Source organism: Pseudomyrmex gracilis, unplaced genomic scaffold (assembly GCF_002006095.1).
Source record: "Pseudomyrmex gracilis isolate BER0280 unplaced genomic scaffold, ASM200609v1 scaffold_18, whole genome shotgun sequence".
NCBI lineage: Eukaryota > Metazoa > Arthropoda > Insecta > Hymenoptera > Formicidae > Pseudomyrmex > Pseudomyrmex gracilis.
Genome location: NW_018020602.1, coordinates 100,245 through 124,656, shown reverse-complemented (window position 1 = coordinate 124,656; position 24,412 = coordinate 100,245). Strand labels below are relative to the sequence as shown.

General features: G+C 43.0%; 6 protein-coding genes across 10 annotated transcripts; 2 read left to right on the top strand and 4 right to left on the bottom strand.

Moving 5' to 3' along the window:
- The first annotated feature begins 75 nt into the window (after positions 1-75).
- LOC109851616 (vesicular inhibitory amino acid transporter) lies at positions 76-5,857 on the top strand. Its single transcript, XM_020421849.1, has 4 exons — positions 76-640; positions 1,020-1,328; positions 1,410-1,542; positions 1,726-5,857. The coding sequence occupies exons 2-4, from the start codon at positions 1,039-1,041 to the stop codon at positions 2,908-2,910; spliced, it is 1,608 nt and encodes a 535-aa protein (XP_020277438.1). The 5' UTR covers positions 76-640; positions 1,020-1,038; the 3' UTR covers positions 2,911-5,857.
- Positions 5,858-6,178: 321 nt separating this feature from the next.
- Positions 6,179-11,513, bottom strand: LOC109864203 (putative uncharacterized protein DDB_G0282133). Of its 4 annotated transcripts, none has more exons than XM_020445195.1 (8): positions 11,428-11,513; positions 9,657-9,731; positions 9,367-9,582; positions 9,125-9,286; positions 8,887-9,036; positions 8,679-8,775; positions 8,352-8,576; positions 6,179-8,283 (listed from the first exon to the last, which is right to left on the bottom strand). In XM_020445195.1, exons 2-8 carry the CDS (start codon positions 9,729-9,731, stop codon positions 7,049-7,051), a joined length of 2,160 nt encoding a protein of 719 aa, XP_020300784.1. In that variant the 5' UTR covers positions 11,428-11,513; the 3' UTR covers positions 6,179-7,048. The 4 variants fall into 4 exon arrangements, with proteins under 4 accessions (XP_020300784.1, XP_020300782.1, XP_020300783.1 ...); XM_020445193.1 differs by lacking the exon at positions 11,428-11,513 and adding an exon at positions 11,193-11,277; XM_020445194.1 differs by lacking the exon at positions 11,428-11,513 and adding an exon at positions 10,505-10,736.
- On the top strand, positions 11,501-13,139 carry LOC109864205 (DTW domain-containing protein 2). The gene is made up of 5 exons (XM_020445200.1): positions 11,501-11,605; positions 11,742-11,903; positions 11,971-12,151; positions 12,334-12,536; positions 12,621-13,139. The coding sequence occupies exons 1-5, from the start codon at positions 11,517-11,519 to the stop codon at positions 12,757-12,759; spliced, it is 774 nt and encodes a 257-aa protein (XP_020300789.1). The 5' UTR covers positions 11,501-11,516; the 3' UTR covers positions 12,760-13,139.
- Positions 13,140-13,145: 6 nt separating this feature from the next.
- On the bottom strand, positions 13,146-16,880 carry LOC109864204 (protein arginine N-methyltransferase 7). 2 transcript variants are annotated; one of them, XM_020445197.1, is made up of 11 exons: positions 16,566-16,880; positions 16,295-16,449; positions 15,943-16,202; positions 15,716-15,865; positions 15,435-15,656; positions 15,119-15,351; positions 14,855-14,984; positions 14,469-14,704; positions 13,790-14,345; positions 13,552-13,712; positions 13,146-13,419 (listed from the first exon to the last, which is right to left on the bottom strand). In XM_020445197.1, exons 3-11 carry the CDS (start codon positions 16,126-16,128, stop codon positions 13,164-13,166), a joined length of 2,130 nt encoding a protein of 709 aa, XP_020300786.1. In that variant the 5' UTR covers positions 16,129-16,202; positions 16,295-16,449; positions 16,566-16,880; the 3' UTR covers positions 13,146-13,163. The 2 variants fall into 2 exon arrangements, with proteins under 2 accessions (XP_020300786.1, XP_020300787.1); XM_020445198.1 differs by lacking the exons at positions 16,295-16,449; positions 16,566-16,880 and having other exon boundaries at positions 15,945-16,029.
- Positions 16,881-17,579: 699 nt separating this feature from the next.
- Positions 17,580-22,392, bottom strand: LOC109851636 (zinc finger protein 3-like). Its single transcript, XM_020421891.1, has 14 exons — positions 22,052-22,392; positions 21,354-21,609; positions 21,150-21,271; positions 20,960-21,078; positions 20,757-20,890; positions 20,500-20,668; positions 20,054-20,414; positions 19,622-19,953; positions 19,155-19,501; positions 18,968-19,041; positions 18,680-18,899; positions 18,422-18,591; positions 18,061-18,339; positions 17,580-17,955 (listed from the first exon to the last, which is right to left on the bottom strand). Exons 1-14 carry the CDS (start codon positions 22,178-22,180, stop codon positions 17,767-17,769), a joined length of 2,901 nt encoding a protein of 966 aa, XP_020277480.1. The 5' UTR covers positions 22,181-22,392; the 3' UTR covers positions 17,580-17,766.
- Positions 22,393-22,758: 366 nt separating this feature from the next.
- Positions 22,759-23,697, bottom strand: LOC109864252 (40S ribosomal protein S20). The gene is made up of 3 exons (XM_020445293.1): positions 23,586-23,697; positions 23,202-23,307; positions 22,759-23,078 (listed from the first exon to the last, which is right to left on the bottom strand). The coding sequence occupies exons 1-3, from the start codon at positions 23,586-23,588 to the stop codon at positions 22,822-22,824; spliced, it is 366 nt and encodes a 121-aa protein (XP_020300882.1). The 5' UTR covers positions 23,589-23,697; the 3' UTR covers positions 22,759-22,821.
- Positions 23,698-24,412: the final 715 nt, after the last annotated feature.

Sequence of the window (24,412 nt, the reverse complement as noted above, 5' to 3'; positions counted from 1 at the left end):
CGATCGATTCTTATTAAATTAAAAATGCCGAGTCAAATTCGCGTGTATTTGCTTGTGTATTTTTTTTTTTTACGTAACATTTTTTCGAAGAGACGCGCGAGTTTTTAACTTGACTCTCTTTCGGGAGAAAGAAGAAACGGGATGCGCGAACACGCGGGATACGCGCGAGATGCGTGCACGACGTCTCTCTCTCTCTCCCTCCTCGCGGTCCATCGATCGAATCCTGCGCATTCGGGGGAGGCTGGCCATATTATTTTCCCCGATCTCCCGATCTTTCCCTCGGCGCCGCCGTGTGTTCCCGCTGTGTGTGTGCTGGTGGTCGATGCCGCAGATCGAGGGCCTCGCCGCGATTTTTGCCACGCAAATCGCGGTGTAGATTTTCAGAGAGAAGAGCGAAAACAACATCGGGGGCCCGTAATCATGCGGCTCAGTTAGGCGGTCTCTGGTCATTTCATCACACGTCCTTTTCCACCCTTTTCGTCCCTTCACCTTCATGAAGCCTCGCTTACGACCGAGGTCGTTTTTAATTTAATTTCGCCTCCACGTCGGTGCCGTTCGTCGGATTGCGCCGCGAGAAAGGACAGGAAATTGGGATCTCTCTAGGAGGAACGAGCGGAGGACTCGAGGATTCGCCCACCTGGTAAGCGCAATTTTCTTTCTCCCATTGATAATCGTTAAATGTACATCGAGACGTTCGGACGGACTCAGCGCAATGCAATTTCGTCGCGTCTCTCTCTTTCTTTTTATGTCCCACAGCGAAAAGAAATCAGATCCATCCGATGTCACGTTCGAAATCACAACGGTCACCATTTTGTTCGTATTTCGCAGTTTTTGTTTCAGTCTCTTCTTGTTATTTACGCGATCCGTCTAAAACAATTTGCTTTTATAGATGATCCGTTTCTGTCCCTCAAGAATAACTCTATCACCACAGTGTATGTTTCTTGTGTGTGTGTGTGTGTTTGTGTGAAAAAGAATCACCTTTGTAAGGAGTTCACAAAGTGAACTTCTTGTCGCCGTAGAAGCAACAGATAGGAGGAAATGGCAAATTTTCGTGGGTTTTACATACCGTCCCTGGGAGCGACGATCAACGTCGCCTGGGAGACTCTGAAAGCGAAGTGGCCGGAGAACAGCCCGTGCGTGGAGCTGTTACGCAGCGGCGGTATGAGCGGCATGGGGCGTCCTCAGGCCCAGGACGATCAGGGCCAATTCAAGTCGTTCGACGAGGGCCGCGACAACACCGAGATGATGACCATGAACGGGGACCAGGCGTATCGGGATCAGAATAACGTGGCGGTCGCCGAGGACTCGTTCAGCTATCAGAGAAACGGGTAAAGTTCGTCATCACGTCGGCGACAATCAATCACTTCGTTTTTAATTGATCGCGACGATTTCGAACGGATCGTTTTCAGGGATAAGGTTCGAACCGGAAGCGTGAGCAGCGGGGAGTTCAGCGAGTACGACGAGGGCGGTGGAGAATTCGGCAGTCCGGGAGTTAAGATCAACGAGTGGCAAGCCGCCTGGAACGTTACAAATGCCATTCAGGTACGGAGAAAGTGGAATTCCCAGTGAAATTATTTTCCCGAGAATTTCTTATGTTACATAAGTATCGAAATTAATAATAATTACGATATAACATAAAAATGTTAAAAGAACTATAATATACCAATTAATTTGTGTTTTTCTGCTAATTATCTAAATGCGCTGCTTTCTTCGCAACTTGTTCAGGGAATGTTCATCGTCAACTTGCCGTTCGCCGTTCTGCGCGGCGGTTACTGGGCGATCGTAGCGATGATCGGGATCGCGTACATCTGCTGTTACACCGGCAAGATCCTGGTCGAGTGTCTGTACGAGCTGGACTCGGTGACGGGTCAGCGTGTGCGCGTACGGGACTCGTACGTGGCGATCGCGAAGGAGTGCTTCGGGCCGAGATGGGGCGCTCGCGCCGTCAACATCGCGCAGATCATCGAACTGCTGATGACCTGCATCCTGTACGTGGTCGTGTGCGGCGACCTGATGATCGGCTCGTATCCCGAGGGCGCGATCGACGTACGCAGCTGGATGATGCTAGTCGGCATATTCCTGCTGCCGCTCGGCTTCCTAAAGTCGCTTCAGCATGTCTCAATGCTGAGCTTCTGGTGTACGATGTCCCATCTTCTCATCAACGCGGTCATCATCGGTTACTGTATCCTCGAGATCGGTGACTGGGGATGGTCGAAGGTGAGGTGGACAATCGACATGAAGAAGTTCCCAATCTCGCTCGGCGTGATCGTTTTCAGTTACACATCGCAGATCTTTCTGCCGACCCTCGAGGGCAATCTCATCGATCGCTCAATGTTCGACTACATGCTGAACTGGAGCCACATCGCCGCGGCCGCGTTCAAGTCGATCTTCGGCTGGATCTGCTTCATGACCTTCCAGAACGACACGCAGCAGGTGATCACGAACAATCTGCACTCGGTCACTTTCAAGGCCATGGTGAATCTGTGCCTGGTCATCAAGGCGGTGCTCTCCTACCCGCTGCCATATTACGCGGCTTGCGAGCTGCTCGAGCGCGCGTTCTTCCGCGGCCGACCGAAGACGATCTTCCCGACCATCTGGACGGTCGATCACGAGCTGAAGGTCTGGGGCCTCGCCTGGCGAGTCGGCGTGATCGTGTTCACCATACTGATGGCGATCTTCATACCGCACTTCAGCATACTGATGGGTTTCATCGGTTCGTTCACCGGCACCATGCTGTCTTTCATCTGGCCTTGCTACTTCCATCTGAAACTGAAAAGGAACTCGATGGAATGGAGCGCCGTCGCGTACGACTGCTTTGTCATCTTTCTCGGTATTCTCTTCGGCGTGATCGGCGTCTACGATTCCGGTACCGCGCTGATCGACGCCTTCCAGATCGGCCTGCCTTTCTGAACGGTCTCCCGTAGACAGCCAGACCGTTCCGTTATTGTTCTTGTCTTATACCAAAATGATATTACAGAGAAATTGCCCACGAGCCGTCGAAGTAGCCGACCCTCGACCTTACCATGTTGCTCGATATTACGCAATACTTGCTAACGCATGCGGAAGACCACATCTGGATCCCTGAAGCGGTAAGCTAAAAAAACAAACACCTGCTTTAGGAAATTTCTCAGTAAAAAAAAAAAAAAAAAAAAAAAACTTAGGAATTCTCTGGAGTAATCAGTTCACTAGTCTGTACGGAATTACGTTTTGAACTTGCGTTTTACAGAGAATTGTGTAAAAAAAAAAAAAATGTATATCAATGTGCGCGCGTAAACATATCTGATGAGAAAACCTTGAGATCGTCCGCCCGATGATTTGTTTCGCATTCGCGAGCTGATGTCTTCCTCCTAAAATGTCTTCCAAGATGCAGCGGCAGAGCGCAGCCTCTATTAAACTAGTTGAACTATACTGTTACAGTTTTTTGGATTTTATAATTGTATTTGCGGTGTGCGATGAGACGCCACCCGTGTATGAGTTTCAAGTCGACGCGTCGAGAATTGGGAGACAACGACGACGACGTTCGGCGCGCCGATCGATCTCGAGTTCGTCGCTTTGCGTTTCGGATCGATGATAAATCTGACCGGAGGAGCGATCCGACGCGCCGCCGTCCTGTCGCCGTGTACAAAACGAGACGCGAGAAACGAACAGTTTTACCGAGTACAATTAGTTGTATAATCCAACGTCTTCCAAGATCGCATAGATCGCACACACACGTTAGAGTCTAAGAAGAATTAGATTTACGTAGCCACGTTCCACGTGTTTGCGGAATGCCGCGACGATGTGGCTCATAGAAGAGCGAAATTTCTCGGATTTTTAAGAAAAAAACGCGAATCCTCAAGACAATAAATTAAATAAATAAGTTCGAACAGCGTGGGGATTCTCGATTTTGTTATTAAATTGTTTTCGGAACATTTTTGAATTCACAGATATAATATAATTCTTACGCGAATGTGCGGATATTTTGTACATATCACGAATTGTAGTGTCTTTTTTTTTCTCTTTTTTATTTCTCTCGGAGAGCCGTTCGCGTGCGTTTCCGCAAACGTGGAAAATTCGTAAAGCGCGAGACCTAAAGCGCGCATTAAATAAAAATAATCGTGAAACGAGTCTTCCACTAATGTCTTCCAGAAACAAAGAGATGTTGCAGAAAATAATATAAACTATTATATATATATATATATATATACATATGATGATGATGTATTACTATTTATTGAGCAAGGCGCATCTTTGTCGAATTAAGCGTTAAACAATTGAGAGTTGTAGACGTTAAGCGTTAACTCGTAAGGTTTACGATCATTACGCATTAAAAAAAAAAAAAAGAATAAAAAAATTGATGTTTCATATTCGGTGAATATATCAATGACACATACACACACACACACACATAACTGTAAGTAAACTCATGCTGTTTATAAAGAAAAAAAAAGAATCAAATTTAGATCGTTAACAAGGGGATCATCTTACTTCTTTGTATCAACAATAATTACGCAGAGTGATTGAATGAGATAATTAAATTGTAATTGGAACTTTCTTTTCGTGGTCGAAATTTTTTTCTCTTCGGTGAGCGATACAAGAAAATTCACGAAAAAGTCTTTTGTCCAAAAAAAAGACAAAAAAAAACAAAATAAAGTAAAATTCACAATTTTGCTTTGTTTCAATTTCGTCGAGATCTCAGCCCGAGAGAAACTAAAGCGAAGAAAAATTCAAAAGAACGAGATCGCTGACCCGATGAACAAAATTGAACCGCCACGAAGAGACAATCCCGAGAAGACGCTGATGATGATTGCAATCTTAAATGTGAAACGAGAATATAGGCTTATATACAAAATGCTTTCTCCAGAAATATCCATATTTTGTGGCGTTTCGGGACGAGCGGAACCTCATCAGTGTTGTGTAGACAGAAATATACCTTATTAAACGTTATAAACTGATGTAAAGCGGCATCCGTACTATGAGAAAACGCATTAATCCGTATGAGTATATGGAAGAAATTGAAAATATATTAACAAAATTTTATGAAAAGCTCTTACATCTCTCATTTCGTCCGAACCAACTGGAATCCCAAAATGGGAGCTCGCCATTCATCACTTCACACTACCGAGCAATGAATTATTACCCTCGCTCTCTTTTGAAAAGAACCCGATATGTGGCAATCGTTTATCCTTTCCATGCAACTTGAGTTCATTTTTTTTCACAGATTTTCGCTTCGCACTTTATAGACATTTTCTAAAAAAGGGATGAAGGATCTTGGTGGTGGCGAACATTTTATCCAAACAGTTCAATTTATTAACAATGCTTTATTATTTGTTTTCTTTTTTACATATTAGAATATGCTAATTAGAAATGCACAAAACCTATGGCTGAAAATAATAGTTTATTTAGAAGGCTTGGTACTGAGTATGGCAACGCCTTGGACTCTCCCTTGAGATATTAGACCAATCGAATCATCAGTGAACAATTTTTCTTTAAGTAGAAAAAATGTAAGACAGTTGAGTTTTGAGAAAAATCTATAAAACGTTAAGTCAAAGTTTTTTCGGAAAAGGGAAACTCTCTTACAATTGTTACACTAGTCTCTAATTCGAGAGTTCTTTTTCAGGCTTCCTGTCCTAGTATATAAAATACATAAAAACAAAACAAAACGCGGGGAGATCATTAATCTGAATATGTATGTGTGTGAGCGTGTAACGCTGTCTACATAACCGTTCCTCCCACACTTGCTTTTCACATTGATCCAATTACGTTTAAATTATTCACCGACGCGCGAATTCAGTCCATAAAAACGCATAAAAAAACAAGCCTCTAAAAATAATATCAACGAATCACAAAAAAGCAACGAGAAAAAAGAACAAAAATAATAATTAAAAAAACAACTAATATATATATATATATTATGCGATATGTGTGAAAAAAAGTATAAATAAATATATATCTATATAAATATATGTAAACTGTAAACATGAACAGCACTGTCAAATCAAAGTTTGGCTCGAATGTAATTGTCACTGAATTACATCTAGTTAGAATATTTTTGTTAATAATATTTGTATATATCTCACATAGTAGAACATTTTTGTTAATAATTTGGAACATCCCGTTTTCTTCTCTCCTTTTATTTTTCCGTGCCAATTATAAAAATATTCTTTTGATTGTCACTTTTCTCAAATGAGTGTTTTTTTTTCTTTTNTTTTNTTTTTTTTTTTTTTTTNTTTTTTTTTNTTTTTTTTTTATTCTTTTTCGCGTTTCAACGCGAAAACGCAGAACAAGAAGTTGGGCGTCTTCTTCCGGAGCAACAGTTAAACACATGACTATTCTGTGTCTATCGTTTACAAAAAGCGATTGTGCTTCTAAACGCAAAAAGTTGATTTTGTGCACGATATATGGATATACTCGTGTAGGAATCAAATCGCTTTCTCTCATGTCTCTCTTGTCTTCGGAGAAACGGCGTCGAGATAATAATAATAATAATAATAATATAATTCACAATAAACTTAAATAAAACGCAGTATACAACAGAGTATAAAAGTTCTGAAATCAACAAGAAAAAAACTATATATTATTAAATGTGTATCGTTATTTGGCGGACTTAGCGATCGTACACACGTATATGTAACAGATCTCTCTCGAGAAGTCTCTTTCCTTCAAAACGAAAAAATAAAAACTTTGTTACCGACTATCAATTAGTTCATCAAATTACAATTAAATATCTTCAACTCGTATATCGTCATAAAAAATTGACTTTTGAAATATATATATACATATATATCACGCCTCTCGCTATTTTTTTTTTTTTTTTAACAGGTATTTATAAACGCGCTCTGCTCTCTCTCGTCGATTCATTTCTGTTTAACTCACAGTCAACTTCGTAACATTTCACGTATTGCATATCTCTTGTCAATTTTTTTTTCTTTTTTTTTTCAACTATTCTTCAACTTTATTATTTCGTATTTTTGAAAAAGCTCCCTTTGATAAATATTTATAAAAACGTATAAACGATTGTGATTTGTGGTCACATATTCGCGGATTACTTATAAGTTTTTGCAAATATTTACTGCGCTTTTTCGTTCGCACGCACCTCCTCTTCCTTCGAAGATTCCGCCGCGGCGGCGGCGGCGGCGTCGTCGTCATTCGTGGCGTTATCTTTCTTCTTCTCATTGTCATTGGTGTCGTCGTTACTTATGCGCGCCGCGCATAAGGAAACCTCGTCAACGAGTTCTGTTACACTCCGCTTGTCGCGGGTGTTCGCCTCGTCGGTTGTGGCGTCGATCTCACCGTTCGCGACTTCCAATTCATTTTTCTCTTCTTCTGCCGCAGCAGGTGTATCGATTGGAGCCGCGACTTCGTCCGTCTCTTTCTCCGGGCTCTTTGTATCACATTTGACATCGTTAGTTTGCTCGCTATCACAGTTATTGCTTATTATTTCGTCAATCTGCTCTTTCTCAACCGGTACGTCCCGATTTTTATCATCATTTCTCGTCGTTTTCGTGCTAGACTCGGCGCATGAGTTTTCCACAAAATTGATCATCTCACTCTTATTATCGTCAACATCCTTCGTTGACGATGAATCAGCGACCTTCTCCGATTCCTTGTTTGCTTCACTTCTTTCAGTTTCCGCCTCGACTTTGGACTCGGACAAGTCCGAATCCCGCGAGACGTCTTTGTTCGCGCAAACAACTTCATTATGCTCATGATTTTCTTCATTCGCGCACAAATCCGAAGCGGTTTTTGCTTCGATTTTGGACTCGGATGAGTCCGAGTTCTGCGAGACATCCGTGTTCGCTTGAGCTTCGTTTTTCTCATCCGCGTGTAAACTCGCATTGTTCGGATCGTTCTCATTGCTCTCCGCGCCCGTGTCGTTCGCGTCGAGCTTGTCCGAAGTAACATTGATTTTCTCGTCGTTCACAACCTCATTGTCTTCCAATTTTTCAGTATTTTCCTCGTTTTTGACCTGATCATGCGCGTGCGATTTGTTCTTTTGCACCAATTCCGTCTCGTGGCGCTTATGCGGACTCTCCGCGGAATTCTCCCTTTTGATCTCTTTCTTGTGGAAGTACGGGGACTTGTTGCCGAAGTCTTTTCTCCGCGGCGGAGGTTGCGACTTGCGCGAGTTAACCGAGTTTTGCGAATTGTCGTGATAAATACCTTTGGTCTTGTCCTCGTACGATTTCTGACGTGAAAATGGCTCGTTATCGGTTACCTCAACGTCCGAGTGACTGCTGTACGTCAAGCGACTTCTTTGCCGCGGCCCGACTCGGCCCGTTCCGGCGATACTCGGCGAGTTCACTGCAACAATTGTCGAGAGAAATTAATTTTCTTTACAAAAACCCGTCAACTGTAAACTCGTCAAGTACCTTTCACACTCATGAGCGAGCCCTTCGTCATGTTACCCTGGTTGAGCGTGACCTTTATGCTTTTGTCAGTGGCGACGACAGTTCTCTCCTCGGGACCGGGGTTCTTGGCATGTCCGTCGTGATGATACGTGTTATTGGAACGATTTTCATAATTGTTATGAAAACGTTTCGCGTTCCCTCGATAAGAACGATGATTACCGCGATTGTGATTTGCGTAATCATTGCCTAAAAACGAAAACAGAATTCGCACATATATTCAACAACCGGGTCGTAATTCCACTCTCGATTTCTTCGCGTTCAAAGCGGAGCTTTTCACCAGATTCTCACCATTAACGTAGTATCTTCTATCGTGATCTTTGTAATCCTTCTTTACATAATCCCCCAATTTGGTCTCGGATCTTGTCACCTCGTCCACAATATGCGCCTGCAATAATTAACACATCAATGTGCAATTTGCAACGTCGCAATCTATTGTTTCTCACGGTCGCATGCGTAACACGCTGTCTTTGTTGTTTTACTGGATGCAACTCCTTACCTTGTCGTTGTCCCATTCCCGACGCCAATTACCCTCCGCCGTTCTCTGTCTGCTGATGCGATCTTCGTCGATGCGATTTCTCTCCGCTCTCCAAGCCTCGTATTCCGGCTGATGCTCGTCTCTGTGCGAGCCTCTGTTCGTTCTGTAGTCCTTTTTAAGGATACAGAGGTTAATATTTCAGAGTCTGTTAATCACAGGCGATTAAACAAATATTTTTTTTTTAGCACTCGTTACGCACTCTCTGCATTCCATCCTTCCCCCCAGGTTTTCTTTTAAACGTGCCCTTCGAATTCTTCTGCCCCTTGGTTGGCAAAGTGTCTTTCACATTTTCCACAACGCCTTCCTCTCTCTCGGCATCGGCAAGAAAATTGTATTTGGGATCGGGTGGAGGTCCCTGTCCCTGCAACAAAGTCAATCTTCGTTGGAAAAGAAACAGACAGCAAAATAAATTAGCAATTGCGATATGTTTTTTCTGTACACCTGAGCAAAGGTGTGACTCTTTCTTCCTTCGCCGCTCGCGGAGTGATACTGGTGGTGAGGATGTTCGTGATGCTCTTTGGCAGGTTTCGACTTGTTGTTCGTCCGAGGCGGATTGGAAAATTCCGGCGGTTCTTTTCTCTCAGGCCAGTCAGTGGACGGTACCATTTGTACCAACGCGTTCAACTTAGCTGCTTTCTTCTTATCCTCCTCCACTTCCTACGAGAGAGCGCGAGTTTATTTACTTCTGTAAAATAAATTACTGATTAATCATCTTGCGATTCTCCTCTCACCTCGTGTCTCCTTCTAATTTCCTCATTCTGTTGCCTTATCTTGTTAATTTTTTCCTCAAGTGCACTAGCTGCCATCTGTAATGTCAACACTTGTGTGAATTAGTAAATAAAGTCATCAACGCGATGTTAAATTCGATAACAATCTTCTCGAGCTGTTGTCGAAAGTTTTCTTTTAAAACTGACTGACATTTTTTTTTATTGTGACACACAATAAAGAAGAAAAAAAAAACAGTTACATTTGTACAACAGTCACAAATCCAACAACTCGCGCGGTACGCGCGATTCGTGTCACGTTTTCCTGTCACGTAGCGGGAGGAATGTCACTTCCGAATTCTCCTCTACATAAATAACCGTCGAGTAACTGACCTCGGTCACGGACGAATCACGGACGAATCTCAGTTATCTCGTCGAAGTGGAAAAAAAAAAAAAGAAAAAAGAGATCTCATCGCAACCCTAATCCCGTCACCCTGATCGTCCGCAACGCAAAAAGTCTCATCCGGCTTATCATTTCCTCCTCCGCGGTGCGCCGAAATTTGTCGCACGGCGATAAAAAAAAAAAAAAAAAAACTTCGAAAACTTCCGCTCCGACAAAAGAGATCAAGTTTTGACGAGATGTTTGTCGAAACATCTCCGCGAACATCGCGCGACAACGACGGCGACGGCGACGACGACGACGACGACGATACCGTTACCGGGGAGGATTTTTATTGCGCGAAATTCTACAGCCTCGGGGCGGCCGTGCACCAAATAGATGGCCGAACACGACGTAAAGAGACGAGAGACGAATCCGCACGGCGTGAGACGCGATCGGAAAGTTAATCGCGCAAGAAGGAGTAAATATAACATACGATACGGCCGGACGTGGAGTTGCTGGTCGGAGCGACGAGACACTGGGAGTTCAGAACATCAGAAGAGATCGAACGGTTATGTCAGATGCAGGTGGATGCGGGAAACACGCACTGTGTAACCGCGATTGGAGCAATCTGTCACTTCTTGCGCAACGCGCGCGCTACTTCGTGCGACTTCGCGCATCAGAATAATCGTTCGCAGGGACTTTCGACTAGGGGAATCTGGAGACTTTGGTTTTTTTTTTTTTTTTCAGATTGACAACATGCTTCTCACTCGACATGGCGGAACCAATCGCGCAATATTCAAAAGTAGATGCAACATAGAACAGCGAAAGTAGCGAAAAGAGGATTTTTTTTTTTTCACGAAATAGAAATTAATGTATGTTTTTTTAAATAAACGCAAATTGTTAAGTGAACAAAACCGCACGTAAAGCGAAAACAGAAGAATGTTCCGAATAGAAGCGAAATTGCTTTTGACGTTTGTAGAAACAGTTTTTTATATGCAAATCTTGCGATCATTCGAAGCGTATCGCACGCGTGACATAATATTTTATAAATAAAACCGCGGCAACACACACGCGTGTGTGTCGTATGTTATGTACGTCAAGTGAGTTATTCACGTAAACTGTCACTTGCGAAATTTGAAGATTTGTAAGAACTCTCTCTCTCCCACCCGCGGATTTCTAACCTTTTTCGTAGACAGTTCCATGGTTTTTTTCATTAGCTTTTTTTCACGCACGAGTGTTCACGTTGTCTTTATTTCTTCACCGTAAATGTTCTTCTCTCCGAGAGAGTTGTGTTTACGTGTGTGTCTCGCGTCACATTATAAACAAACATTACCTCGAGGTTTCCCCCCCACGGTTTAGCTCGTCGACGTCAAATCACACACACACATCTGAACGTTAACCAAAACAACAATTGACCTTGACGTTCTGTTCCAACTCAGAATCCTCAGTATTATGTGCCAGAAATCATCGACGAACATCGAGAGTAGTCTCGGTAATTGCTTATCATGACGAACGAAAATAACGCGTGGTGCGAACTGGCGCATGTAGAAGCGGCGGATCCCCCTGTAACGAGAGACTTATGTAAACAATGCGAGTGAGTGTGACATAAGAAGATCAGACGGAGCGATTTTTTTAAATCGCGCAAAAATCCAATTTAACAAATTGCAGAACTCTGTAATTAATCAATCTCACGCGACGAGACATGTTTAAAACGTATTATTCCGTTGTAGGAGGCCGATGACAGTATGTTGGTGTCCGGGTTTGCCGAAGCGACGCATCAATCCGGCGTCCAGAATCATAATTTTGCAACATCCGGCGGAGGCTAAGCGCTGTTTGCGCACAGCGCCGATGCTTACCTTAGCATTAGAATCGGGAAAGTGCCTAATCTTCAGGTGTGAGAAAGAACGCTGAACTAATTTAAATCTTTTTTTTGCAAGTGTGCGACTGTCTGTCTTTCAGGGGGAAAAAGTTCCCATTGCCTAAGCACGAGGGTCTAGCAGAGATATTGGAAGATGTAAACACTATTTTATTATATCCGTCTGGTGGAGCGGTTACTCTGGACACACTGAATCCAGTAGGCATTAACGAACAAAAGCCATACAACTTGATCCTGTTGGACGGAACATGGCCGCAAGCAAAAGCAAGTTTATCAATGTGACTTCAACAAGTTTGTGCATATTAACACTTCGATCAGCTTTAAATAACAATTTGAATTTTTACATAAAGTATAGAGAAGAAAGAAAAGAGAAAAGCAGAAGAAAAAAATCATTAATTTAATCAAAATAAATTATCCTTTGATGTATATATGACATAATTTTGCAGGCTATATATCATTCAAGTCCAGCTTTAAGCTTGCTGCCAGCCTGCAAGTTGATCGGCATGCCCACTAGTCAGTATGTGATCAGAACGCAGCCAACCAAGGGTTGTCTTTCGACACTAGAGACAGGTGCAAACGCCCTCTCTATTTTAGAATGCGATCCCCAATTGAAAGACGAGCTGCTGGGTCCGTTGCATTATTTATGTAGGCGAGTATCAACGCGCGCATGAACGTAAAAAAAAAATTAACAATCCTTTTATATGAAGAAACACATCAAATTTTTTACTTTTAGGTTTCAATTAGAAAACGGTGCTATGACTCATCAAAGTAAGGAATTTCTCATAAAACAAAACGCTTATCCGAAACTGATCGGTAAGAGGCTCGCCAAACAATTACGCATATTCCCGGAGTCTAATTCTACCTCAACATAACATTACAACATCCTAGCTCAATGAAACAAGGAACAAGAGAACATATTTCTTATAGGATTCGACGAAGTTTAAAATGTGTAATTTTCTAACTGATTTTAGAAAAAAAAAAAAAATTACGGAGAAAAACACAAACGTTGACAAACAACAACGTTTGTGACATTTTCTTCTTTTGGAAACGTCTTATTTTATCTCTTTGAAATAAAATATCGAACACATTCTTTTAATCCGGTTTTCACAAATTTTATTGCCTATTTTCTGAGAACACATAAAGTTACCTTGATATAATCGCGACATCGCGAACTCGATAAAGCGAGCTCGTCAGATATTGTGTGTATATAAAATTAGAATTAAAATCTCTTTAAAAAAAAAAAAAAAAAAAACAACAACAAACATATACATCTCGATCAATTTTTCGTCACCTCGCTAAAATCGAATTTCATTTCGCCGTGTCTTATACCGAAGGAAAACGACCACCAAAACAAGTTTTTCCTCGTAACTCTGGACACATTACGAAACAGATGCACGCCCTGCCTGGTGTACGGATCCCAGGACACTTGCTCGCCGGGTATCACTTCTTCAATCGGACCGCACGATACCGGTTTACAATTGAGATGCAAATTCCAATCCACCCACAAAGCGACTCCGTTGCACAGACCGTCTCTGCAAAACGCAAGGAATTCAGATAATTTGTTATTATCGTTTCGAGAGAATAAATGAACAATCTTCGCGTATTTATAAATTCTAAATTATTTTCTTGCTCGCGCGCGTCACGAGAATTCAAGATATATTTACTCTTCGATCGGAACAGCGCCATTCAGTCGAATGTGCTCGTCGAGGTCGATGGTCCGCGAGAGATCGAATCTCGCGATGTCGAACGGCTTGGATAACGCTTTGCAGGAATACTCCCAGAGCGGCTGCGCTTCTATCGGACTGTCACTTTTCTCGCTGGAGTTCTAAAACGAAAATTGTCAATTTTTTTCGATTAACGATTTGAAAAAAAAAAAAAAAGAACATAGCAACCGGCACGAACTTGCACGAGTTCATCGAAGGAGGACAAATCGAAACTCTCGCAAACGCCGAGAGGCGCTCTTATCTTCTGCAAGTCCTTGAACTCGACGAAAAGGCCTCTGATTGTCGCCGCGCACGGCATCCGCCTGATGTGCTCGGGGAGCTTGTACGCGAGGTACCAGAATCGCAGATTCTCCCAGGGCAAGATGGAGCTCAGAAAGTACGGCTCGCCGAAGATCAAATCGAGATCGTTGCAGGTCCCTTTCGGCAGATCGTCGATCGAATCGATGAACGTCACCCGTTCGGAGATGTCGTTCGCCTCCACGAACTTCTCCATCGTCTTGCGCGACAAGAAGTTCTGTTCCAGCAAAAACACCTTCGAACCGCTCTTCGCGAGCGCGAGACCCAGCAGACATCCATCCGAGAAGCAGAGACACACGTCCTTTTTGACGTTGCGCAGAGCTTGTATATATTTGTTATTACGAACTTTGTCGTTCAACTGGCCGATACGCGTCCGCGAGTACGCGATGTGCATGTCGCAGCTGCATATAGGTCTGGGACATTCTGGAACGTCTTTTCTGCGACGAAAAAACAAAACCTTGTTTTAGTTGCAGATTTGTACACAAAAAGTTAAAAAATGCTGACAAAAAAATAATAGAAATGCGTGCACATTTTAATTTCCAAAGAGAGGATGGGCTTACATTGGTTTGTTTAACAATTTGAACCAGAAAGAATACTCGTCGTGGTAGCCGACGAGACTAATATCTTCGTTGCGTCTGATGGGCACCTCCCTCGGCAGATAGTAGACCGCCTGCATCCAGTGGTCTCTCCAAGGTATCAAATCCGCCATCTCCAGCAAACACGATGTGTCTTTTTGACTCTTCACGACGTCGGGGACGTCCGGATGTTCCCATACGGGAGCGCAACTCAGCACTATCTACAACACAGGGTAATTTTGAAGTTTGGATTTTTTAAGGAGGAAAGAACTAATAAAGAGAGAAGATAGACAAGCACTTTTTTTTGTACTCATTTAAAAATCTACAACCACATTAAAGAAAACATACGAGGACGCTTCATCATATATTACCCGATTTTCTTTATCCATGTTCAAATCCCACCACATGAAAATCGCATGCGCGGTCCCGCACGCTATCGATTGCACCTGCAATACAACTTGGTCCTTAAACTGTAACGATTCCTCGTTGGACCAGTCAAATCTGTAGCATATTTTGAACATTGACGTGAAAAAAAAAAAATTAATGCGTTTTATTTGTAAATTCAATTCGTTTACCAGCACCTGAATCATGCAAATTTAATTATTGTATAGAAATAAAACTTCAGAAGGTTTTACTTGAAAATAGGTTGAGGTGGCAGTAAAGCTACGAAACAGTTGGGAGGTAAACGAGACAGCTGCATGTCGTGCACTGCAGCAGCACCGGAGCACGCTTGAACAGCCGACGGAGCATCTAGCTTCAGATCTTTTTCGATCTTGATGGGCTTCACTCGATTCCACGCGTTGACTTTCGAACTCTCGACCACTTGTACCCACACTGTTCCGCTGTGCGGGATGACTATGCAATCTTTCTGATGCCAGAGTGAAAAACGAGTTTGTCATCTCATATCATATCAAGATCAAAATGCAGAGTTAACTTTGTGCTCTTACTTACCTCGAGAAGAGCCTCGTGCGCGTGACGGAACGTTAACAGCGCGCCTTCGCCGATCAATTCCGTGTCGAACACTTCAGTGACTAGAATATTTGCTCTCTTTGGCATGTCGCCGTCCTTGCCAACGGTCATTTTTGTGGAACGTTTGCGAATCAACTTGATTTTATCCGCGAAACCATTCTCTTCTATGATCTGCGCGGCGCAGTTGGCCATCGGTGTGAAAGCCTGCGAAATTTCACCTTTGTAAGTTGAATCAGGAAATGAGCGTCATCACTTTCTCTTACCTCGCATGCCGTTACAGTGTCCGCGCCACACTTAGCTGCCATCATTGCCAGCAATCCAGTTCCAGTGCCTATATCCAGCACATTAGCTTTCTGACCTGTTCTGTGCACATTCTCTATGGCATTTTTCAAGGCGATGTAATACTTTTTGTTCTAAAGAAAAACATGCAAACTATTGTTAATTCCACCAATCAAGGCGGTGTGTTATTAAAGTCACCAGAAGCACTCACACGTTCCTTATCGTGCAGCATATCTGCGAACGCAGATCTGGCTACCTCTTGGTGATAGTCGTAGTGCTCATCTTGCTCCTGCCACGTGGCAATTCCAGTTAAAGGATTCAGACACTGCGTGAATACATTCATATTGCGATTGTGTGTCAAATGTCTTATCAAAGCGACACAATTTCTCCTTAACATAAAAACAGTAAAATACAGGAAGATATGTATGTCAATTTGTACCAATGCTCTTGCCTTATTTCAACTTCTTGTATCTGAAAGAAAACATCTCACACTGTAGATCTTATGATGCTTGAACACCTTCATCGCTTCTAAGAAGCTGGCTATATCCTAAAGAAATTCTTACTGATAATACATAGGACGAGCCACTTTGGACAGCAAAGTCAGTGTGTTCAAGCTGCCGTACAGATCTTGAACTTTCAGCAGTCTATCGGCTACCAATATCACTTTATTACCCTTTTGTTGCAACGTGCCGTAAACTTTGAAGACACGGGATTTTTCCTGGAAAAAAAAAAAACAAAAAAATATTGGAGAAACAGCATTTTACTAGCAAGTTTTTATCATGTTTGTATTTCTTTTTTACTACCCAGAGAAGAATGGAATTTAAATTCGTTTACCCAAATAGGCAGATGCCTTCCCTGCTGGTCGGTGAGGTACACGACGTTCACAGGAAGTGTCTCCAGACTGAGGATAACTGTTGCTTCGCAATCGGGTGAGACACTTCGCAACTCGCAAATTCGCGCCGTACCGGGAACGATCTCGCCGATAGTCTGCACGGTTTTCACGCGATTTACCTCGTAATTGGGCAGTGATGCGTATTGAGAAATCTTCTCGAGCAAAATCGGGATATGAGGAATTTTCGACGGCAGTAAATTTCCACGAATGGCCAAACACGTCGGCCAGGAGACGTTCGAAGTATTCAAACGTGCGTGTTCCATGTCATTCCGAATACAATAGTAAATTTATTAAAATAGTTCCCATTGGACCGAGTTCGAAAATTCTACTCGTCCGCCAGAGCGGGATTTGTTAACCAATCAGATCTCGGTTTGGAAATCTTCGCTTCCTCGATTCTGATTGGCGTTTGATCAAGTGTCGCTACACCCGACGAGTTTTCAAAAGCATCGAAACGATCCATCAAATTACGAGCGTGACTCGCAGTTACGGTCTCAGCTTTACTGACGTTTGATTGGCCGCCGTGTTACTTCGCTATGTTGTGCCAACTTGTAAAACATTACCGGTGACTAAAGAAAGCAATTTAAATTACTGGACCAGTGGTCTCGCGGCCTGAGTGCAGGAGCTGCGAACCCGAAGGTCTCGAGTTCGAATCCGCCGCCTATTACCTGAGGATTGTTTTCCGAGCCGGTCCTAACTATAAAAATATGAGACACAGAATAATGGCGTATGGGCTGGCTTAAATGGTCCTCTAAGCCACAACTGCACCAAACCAACCAATTTAAATTACTAGAAAATCACTGGGAAGGCATATTACTGGAATGATGGAGGAAATGGATTTTAATATTTAAATGCCGTCGGGGTAGATCTTGAAAAGTTGACAGAAAATGCAAAAAATAACGCACGGGTCTTCTCCCGAGTCAGTAAAAAGCTATAAATCATGGTGATATAATAAAATTGTATTAAAGTTCACACAAAAAAATTCACTAAAAATCAGTTTGCGCGTTTTTTTGCATTATTGCTACATAGTCTACTTGAATCGCCCAAGTCGTAATTAAAAATGCGCGCACGCTCTTTTTTCACAAAAGAGCGCACGAATGTGCACACGCGCGTTTCCTCGCGTGTTTGTTTGTTTTTTTTTCTTTTTTACATAATAGTCAGGTACTCTGATGTGAGCTGCATCGGATCGATCGGATACGACGATAGAACGCGGATCTTCTGCCCGTCCGCGGTCAGAAACTCAATCGACGAGTGCTGACCGTCCGCGATTCCAGGTTGTTCGCCACTTTGCAGTTGATTGATCGTGGCCACCATCGTCGCATCGGTGTTCTCGTCCTGAAAAAAAATTGCGTCGATAAAACGATTTATTATGTTGTCTTACGCGTGCCAATGATGTTGATTTTGCCACTAAAAAAAAAAAAAAAAAAAAAAAAAAATTACCTCAAGTGCCTGAACAATCGCTTCCGCGTCGGCTTGAATCGTCGACATCCCTTCAATTTCCTTAACCGCGTTTGGTTCGCGCGCCGCTGTGCCGCTTTCCGCTGCGACGTCGTCCTCGTCGATGTGGATGTTCAAGGCCTGAAACTGAGTGAACATTCCGGGATGAACCCGAACGAATTGGCCGTCGCTCAGCTGGCTGATCAGGTGTCCTTGGGAGACGAGTTGCCGAGTCTCCTGTACCGACAGCGAAATTGGATTTCCGTCATCGTCGTGGGTGATCTAAAATAATGAAAAAGAATAATAAAACGCATGTGAAGTGAACACACTGTACAATGCCAGCATGGAACATCTGCTGATTTACCTGCAAATGTAAATTCGGTTCGACCTCCGACTGCTGCTCGTTGTCGTTGCTGGTCGCGTTGTTCACAACTTTTGAGCCGTCGGGAAGATCTTCCTCGGTCTCGGTCAACTGTGGCAGTGAAATCGCGCTCGGTGTCTCCTCGCTTTTATTTTTTATCATGCTGGCATCGACTGAATTCGAGCAATGCGAACAATCGGTTAATTAAATGACAATGCAAATTTACACACAATTAAGTATGATAATTAGAGATTTATATACCGAAATGCAACGTTCGCGAAGGATTGGTCTCGTCGGGATCCCGATAGGCTACGTAAATTATTTGTTGGACGCCGTCGGTGGATGTTTCATCGGTGGCGATCACCTGTGTCATTTGACCATCGAGCGCTTGTTCGTCGTTCTCCTGCGAGTTCGGCATGATCTGCCATACCTCGCCGATCTGGGAATTCTCCGACGCGTCCACCTCCTTCGCCTTATGCACCTGCAGAAATCGATAATTGCCATCAACTGCCAATGATTCAGAACAATTAAGAGAAGGAAGACTGTCACCTTTTTGTGCTTTGCCAAGTTTGAACAATCGGCGAAAGCTTTACCGCATATTTTGCAGGAGTACGGTTTTTCACCTGCGAAAACAGAAGTACCTTTATTTTCTAATTCAAGTAAAAATGACAAAAGCTACGTAATAATTGAGAGAAAAATTGTTTATCGGCACGTTTATGTTCACGCTCTCGCTTACCGGTGTGAGAACGAACGTGTTTTCTGAGCGCCCATTGCTCCGTGAAACCGCGATTGCACTCAGTACACTGGAACGGACGTTCCCCTTTGTGCCGGCGCACGTGGCACTTCCACGTGTCCTTGTGCAGGAAGGTCTTCACGCAGAATTCGCACTTCCACGGTCGTTCGCCGGTGTGCCGTTTCACGTGGAGCTTGAACTGCGACGACGTGGTGAACTTGCGACCGCAATAATCGCAGCAATACGGCTTCTCGCCGGTATGAATGCGCATGTGTTCCTGCAGGTTGCCGTTCTGCGAAAAGCTCTTGTGGCACACCTTACACTCGTACGGTTTTTGACCGTTATGCCACCTGAAACAGAGCGGCGATTTTGAAGATACCCCGCTTTATTTCGTGTAGATTTGTTCAAATCCAAAAATTCGTCAAAGTTGTTTCGAAATGTGAGTCATCCACGCCTTCGTTAAAAATTACCTGTAGTGCAATGTGAGACTGGTCTTGTGGGCGAACTGTTGACTGCAAATCTCGCAAAAGTGCTTCTTCTGACCTGTGTGAGTGGCCTGATGATTGATCAGATTCGCCTTCGTTTTGAAACAGGCGTTGCAGGACTTGCAAGTGTGCGGACGGTCGTTCGAGTGCACCAGCTGATGCCGTTGGAGCAATTGTCTGTGCTTGAAGCCCTTGTTGCACTTGTTGCACACGAAACGTCGTCCGTCGTTGTGTTCCGCTTCCTTGTGATACACGATGGAGCTGGGATGATTCAGAACTTTGTCGCACACGTCGCAGGAATAGACCGGTTTAGTTTTCTGCAGCATTGTGCAATAAAATTGAAGAGTTCCTTAGAATATTTTGTGAGAACAATGTTTTGTCATATCTTAACGTAACGTTTGTGATCACAATACACACCTCGTGCGATCCCATGTGTATCTTCAGATTTGACTGATTCACAAAGGTCTTGTCGCAAACGTTGCACGTGTACAACTTCTGCTGATCGTGTTCCATCCTTTGATGCACTTCGCATTCCTGTTTCGACTCGAACTGCTTCTCGCATCTGTCGCATCGATAAATCGCGTCGCCAAGATTCTTCGTCGCATCATCCGTAACCGCGGCGGAAGCATCCTGTTCCACGACGTTCTGCGTTTCCACAGTTCCGGACGGCTCCTGCGACTCGGCGACATTACCTTCGGCGAGATTCGAACTCTGCTGAGTCGTACTCTGAGTCTCCGGATTATCTTTAGCGTCTACGAAGTCTTTGTGAAAGACTTTCCTGAAATAACGATATATCGTTTTACGTGAAATCGCGGCACGTAGTTTTTTGTTTAACAAATTTCTCTTCGAGCGAAAATATTTACTTGTGTATTATGTATTTGCTGCGTTGTAGAAAACCTCTGCCGCAGACGTGGCATATGAATCTAGGTTTGCGACGATGGGACTTCGATCTCGATCGGGCTTTTCCGCGATGCGAGATCACTACCTCGCCCAAGTCCTTACCTTCCTCCGTTTCGAGATGACCGATCACTTCTGAAAGAAAAAACACGCGCGATACATGAGCGAGGAGTGCAAACATGATCTATCTTGTTCTTGACTTCATACACATGTCCTTACTGACCATCTTGAGCGGAAATATTCAAGAGATCCTCCGAGTCGTCCAACATATCAGAGTCGTCATAATCTTCCTCGCCGATCACACCTTCCTCCTTGAATATCCTTTCCAATTCCTTTCCCTGCACCGCTTCTGAGAATCTGTATGAGATAATAATTAATAATCACGGCGACCACATCTAGGATAGATAATAATCTAGCGGTTTAAACCTCTTAGGAACTTTGCGTTTCCTTCTACGCCTGCCATCACCGTCCACTTCGTCGATTTCTTCTTCCTGCTTATCCTCCTCGCCCTGACTTGCAGTCTCTGTGGCGTTTTCTTTCGTTACCTGGTAAAATATACGTAATTAAATTAACTGTAAAAAGCAATACTCTAAAATGTTGCCAATCCTTTACAAACCAAAGATTCCGCTTCCGCGAGCGCTTTCGGTGGACGTCCACGTTTTCTCCTTGGTTTGGTCAGGCCTTCCATTTGCAGAGACATTTCATGCTCCGCTGCATACATAGATCCATCTGGCAATACTAAAACAACAATATTACATACACAATGTCAAGAATATTTAACAAAAATACATATAGCATATAATAGAAAAAATTATGTTACTTTGAACAATAATTTGCTGCTCAAATTCCTCATTCTGCTGAAGTGAGTCATTATTGGCGTCTTCTCTTGCAAGTTCTGCATTTTCGGATTTATTGCGCAGGCGTTCTGCTTTGCGCTGCTGTTCATTTTGATATTTAAACAGAGTACGTAATTTGTGCTGACCAGTCACCACCAGGTCGAAGAACTCTACTGTTGCTTCGAGTTGAATATTGCAACCTGGACAAATTGTTTTTGGTAATTTACCATCATCTTGTACCTGAAAAATTTTAATACAAATTTTTTAAATATCCATTTATAGATATACTAAAATCTAAAAAACAACCGTTTTTCTGCAATATGATCATAAATAAAATTCAAACAGAGATATCTTGTGCGTCACAGTGGAATAGACTTTATCTTTAAATATTCAAAGTAGTGATACTTTGCGTCACCTTTCAGGTCATGTGTCACCTGAAAGGTGACACAAACTGTCTAGCATAAACGAATGAAGCTATTACGAAAAAAACAATAAAAAATGTTTTACTTAAAAGAGACAAAAAGGAGTTCAAAATACCTGACAAAAATAACAATAATCAACTAAACTGCAAGTAAAATGATGAGCACTTGATCAGAGCAGTAGCCGCAAACGTGAATATCTACAATAGTAATCAAGTTGCAGTCCGTTCGGCCAATATTTTGTACGAGCAAGCAGCACTTACCTTGAGTGGTAGATACCGATTCACGAGCGAGCACAGATCCGACCCGCCTTCCTCCCTAACGAATAAGTGTTCGTTACCATTGTCACCCGCGCATAATCGACAGATCGTCGAATCGTACAACGGCACCATGTTTCCGAGAAATCGGCGTCGAAAAACCTGAACCGGATCTAAATAAATCCTAAGAAGCCTGTTGTATTGCGATCAGCGGAAAATGAACGTTAGAGTTGTCTACACATACATCCCCGTGATTTGATATACATATTTGTATGCAAATAATTTTGCATAAAAGTTGCGCACTTGCCCCTCAGATTAGGCAAAGATGTGTCGCTCAGGTTAAGTCATTGGTCGCGTCTTGAAACGTAGTACAGTCGAGGAAAACGTCTCCGAGTCGAAGACCTCTTGCGGTGAACGTGCGCAAGCTACACGTCGACCAATCGCATTTAGTTCGTACAGTTCTTATTTTCTAAAGAATTGAATTCTCTGTGAAATGAATTCTCGGAAATTTCTTTGGAAAAGTATCAGGAGAACATGACCGGCGAAGAGAAGCACTGAAGTTGCACGCACGTATGTTAGATTGTGCGAGATTTTACAAAAAGATACTTATAAAAATTTATATCAGATTCAAAGAAATGATTTTTCTTTGAATTTTGTATAAACAAAGTAGCGCCAGGGTAACGTGATCGTACAGGTTGCAAAAACTAGCGCAATATTTACAAAATTATTGTTTTTATTAAAACTTTGTAGTTTGTTTCATTAAACATTCGTTCGCTTTACTCGTTAGCGATGGTTACTTCCACCTCGACACCAGGCTCGATGGAAATGCTCGTGATTTGCTTGACAATTTCAGATGGCGAGTACAAGTCGATGACACGCTTGTGAATTCGCATCTGGAATCGATCCCACGTCTTCGATCCTTCACCGCACGGTGTTTTACGGGTCGTTATACGCAGAACCTTCGTGGGCATACGTACAGGTCCCTTGACCTTCAACTTTTGCTTCTTGGCGCCGTTGATCAATTCCGCGCAAACTGAAAAAAAAAAAAAATTAAAATTAGAGAAAGTTAAACAAGCTGACAAAGTGGTTCGGTACGGCAGAAAGTTCAAGTATTTTATTTTATGAAACAGAAACTTTTGTGGTTGAAATTATTTACCTTTTTCCAAAGAGCGCACGTTTCTAGAAGTCAGTGTAATCCTGATGCGATGGACTACACTCACTTCCTGTCCCGGTTTCTCCGGATTGTCAATCTTGGTTGTTGCCTATACATGAAAAAATATAAACACTGAATAGCTTCTATAAAAATATTACTGTAAACTTCTCGATTAGTTGAGAAGCTTGTATTGCTTTAACAAAAGGAAAACAATCGGAAATATTTACAAAAGTTTACGCGGTATCAATATTCGAGACATAACCTAACTCAACCGCGTGCAAACAACGTGACGCTTTTCAAAGTACAAATCTATACAAAATACACACTTTAAATGTTACGTGATTGAAAAAAAAAAATTAACGTTACAATAATACAATAATTAATTACCATATTTTACAATACTGGTCGAGATACACAGATCAAAGAACTGATCCGCCAGCGCTGAACCAGTCAAGAAAATCTGCGAAGTATCGAAAAGAGGGACGACGACAAGATTTTCCGGTTGGTAGAACTTAGGGTCAGGTTAGATAACTTCAATAAATTTTTACCTCAGGTCTGTGTCACACGACGGACTGTGTAAGGTTGGATCAGATTTTAACCAATCGGAAGAAAGAAAAAACTAACTTCAGATTAAGTGAGGGCGATGTCCCATTGAGCGGAAATATATAGCGGAACGGAATGTGCGGAACCAGCTCGACCAATCATAGCCATTCCGTTTTCTTTTTTTCGCTTTTTCTGTGGTTACGATTGGTCGAGCTGGTTCCGCACATTCCGTTCCGCTATAGATTTCCGCTCAATGGGACATCGCCCTGAAGTTTGCGGCGATTGGTCCAATTTTGATCGCGTTTGTATTGTAATACGGACACTTCAAGTGCAGTGAGACTGGATCCTCATGCGGACACCGGCGCTTTGACACCGAACGTTGATTGGTGAAAAGCAGGTGGTGAGGGTAAATCAGGGCTGCCGTTTACCTTCACCGTCTGCTTTTCACCAATCAACGCTCGGTGTCTGCATGAGGATCCAGCCTGAGTCACTTTTACCAAACTTTGTCCCTACACTCGATTCACTTAAAGAAGAGAATATTGGCTGCGTTCGGGGAGCGCGCTATCAGCGCTGTTGCATTGGGTGTGTTTAGCCGAAGCTAGCGCTACGTAGCGGCTTCATGTAGCAGTTGCAATTGCTGCGTTACTTCTGCTGGACAGTATTGCTACGCG

What these genes read in the sequence shown, in the direction of transcription:
- LOC109851616 (XM_020421849.1), top strand. Translation starts at nt 1,039, where the DNA reads ATGGCAAATTTTCGTGGGTTTTACATACCGTCCCTGGGAGCGACGATC. An exon ending in TTCAGCTATCAGAGAAACGG is followed by an intron (nt 1,329 to 1,409) that starts GTAAAGTTCGTC and finishes GATCGTTTTCAG; the next exon opens with GGATAAGGTTCGAACCGGAA. An exon ending in ACGTTACAAATGCCATTCAG is followed by an intron (nt 1,543 to 1,725) that starts GTACGGAGAAAG and finishes CAACTTGTTCAG; the next exon opens with GGAATGTTCATCGTCAACTT.
- LOC109864203 (XM_020445193.1), bottom strand. Translation starts at nt 11,225, where the DNA reads ATGAAAAAAACCATGGAACTGTCTACGAAAAAG. An exon ending in AGAGTCACACCTTTGCTCAG is followed by an intron (nt 9,287 to 9,366) that starts GTGTACAGAAAA and finishes ACTTTGTTGCAG; the next exon opens with GGACAGGGACCTCCACCCGA. An exon ending in GGAAGGATGGAATGCAGAGA is followed by an intron (nt 9,037 to 9,124) that starts GTGCGTAACGAG and finishes ATCCTTAAAAAG; the next exon opens with GACTACAGAACGAACAGAGG.
- LOC109864205 (XM_020445200.1), top strand. Translation starts at nt 11,517, where the DNA reads ATGACGAACGAAAATAACGCGTGGTGCGAACTGGCGCATGTAGAAGCG. An exon ending in GACTTATGTAAACAATGCGA is followed by an intron (nt 11,606 to 11,741) that starts GTGAGTGTGACA and finishes ATTCCGTTGTAG; the next exon opens with GAGGCCGATGACAGTATGTT. An exon ending in GGAAAGTGCCTAATCTTCAG is followed by an intron (nt 11,904 to 11,970) that starts GTGTGAGAAAGA and finishes TCTGTCTTTCAG; the next exon opens with GGGGAAAAAGTTCCCATTGC.
- LOC109864204 (XM_020445197.1), bottom strand. Translation starts at nt 16,128, where the DNA reads ATGTTAAGGAGAAATTGTGTCGCTTTGATAAGACATTTGACACACAAT. An exon ending in AAATTGTTAAACAAACCAAT is followed by an intron (nt 14,346 to 14,468) that starts GTAAGCCCATCC and finishes TTTTCGTCGCAG; the next exon opens with AAAAGACGTTCCAGAATGTC. An exon ending in GGCGCTGTTCCGATCGAAGA is followed by an intron (nt 13,420 to 13,551) that starts GTAAATATATCT and finishes TGCGTTTTGCAG; the next exon opens with AGACGGTCTGTGCAACGGAG.
- LOC109851636 (XM_020421891.1), bottom strand. Translation starts at nt 22,180, where the DNA reads ATGGTGCCGTTGTACGATTCGACGATCTGTCGATTATGCGCGGGTGAC. An exon ending in GCAGCAAATTATTGTTCAAA is followed by an intron (nt 21,272 to 21,353) that starts GTAACATAATTT and finishes TTGTTGTTTTAG; the next exon opens with TATTGCCAGATGGATCTATG. An exon ending in ACACGTTCGTTCTCACACCG is followed by an intron (nt 19,042 to 19,154) that starts GTAAGCGAGAGC and finishes CTGTTTTCGCAG; the next exon opens with GTGAAAAACCGTACTCCTGC.
- LOC109864252 (XM_020445293.1), bottom strand. An exon ending in CGTGCGCTCTTTGGAAAAAG is followed by an intron (nt 23,079 to 23,201) that starts GTAAATAATTTC and finishes TTTTTTTTTCAG; the next exon opens with TTTGCGCGGAATTGATCAAC.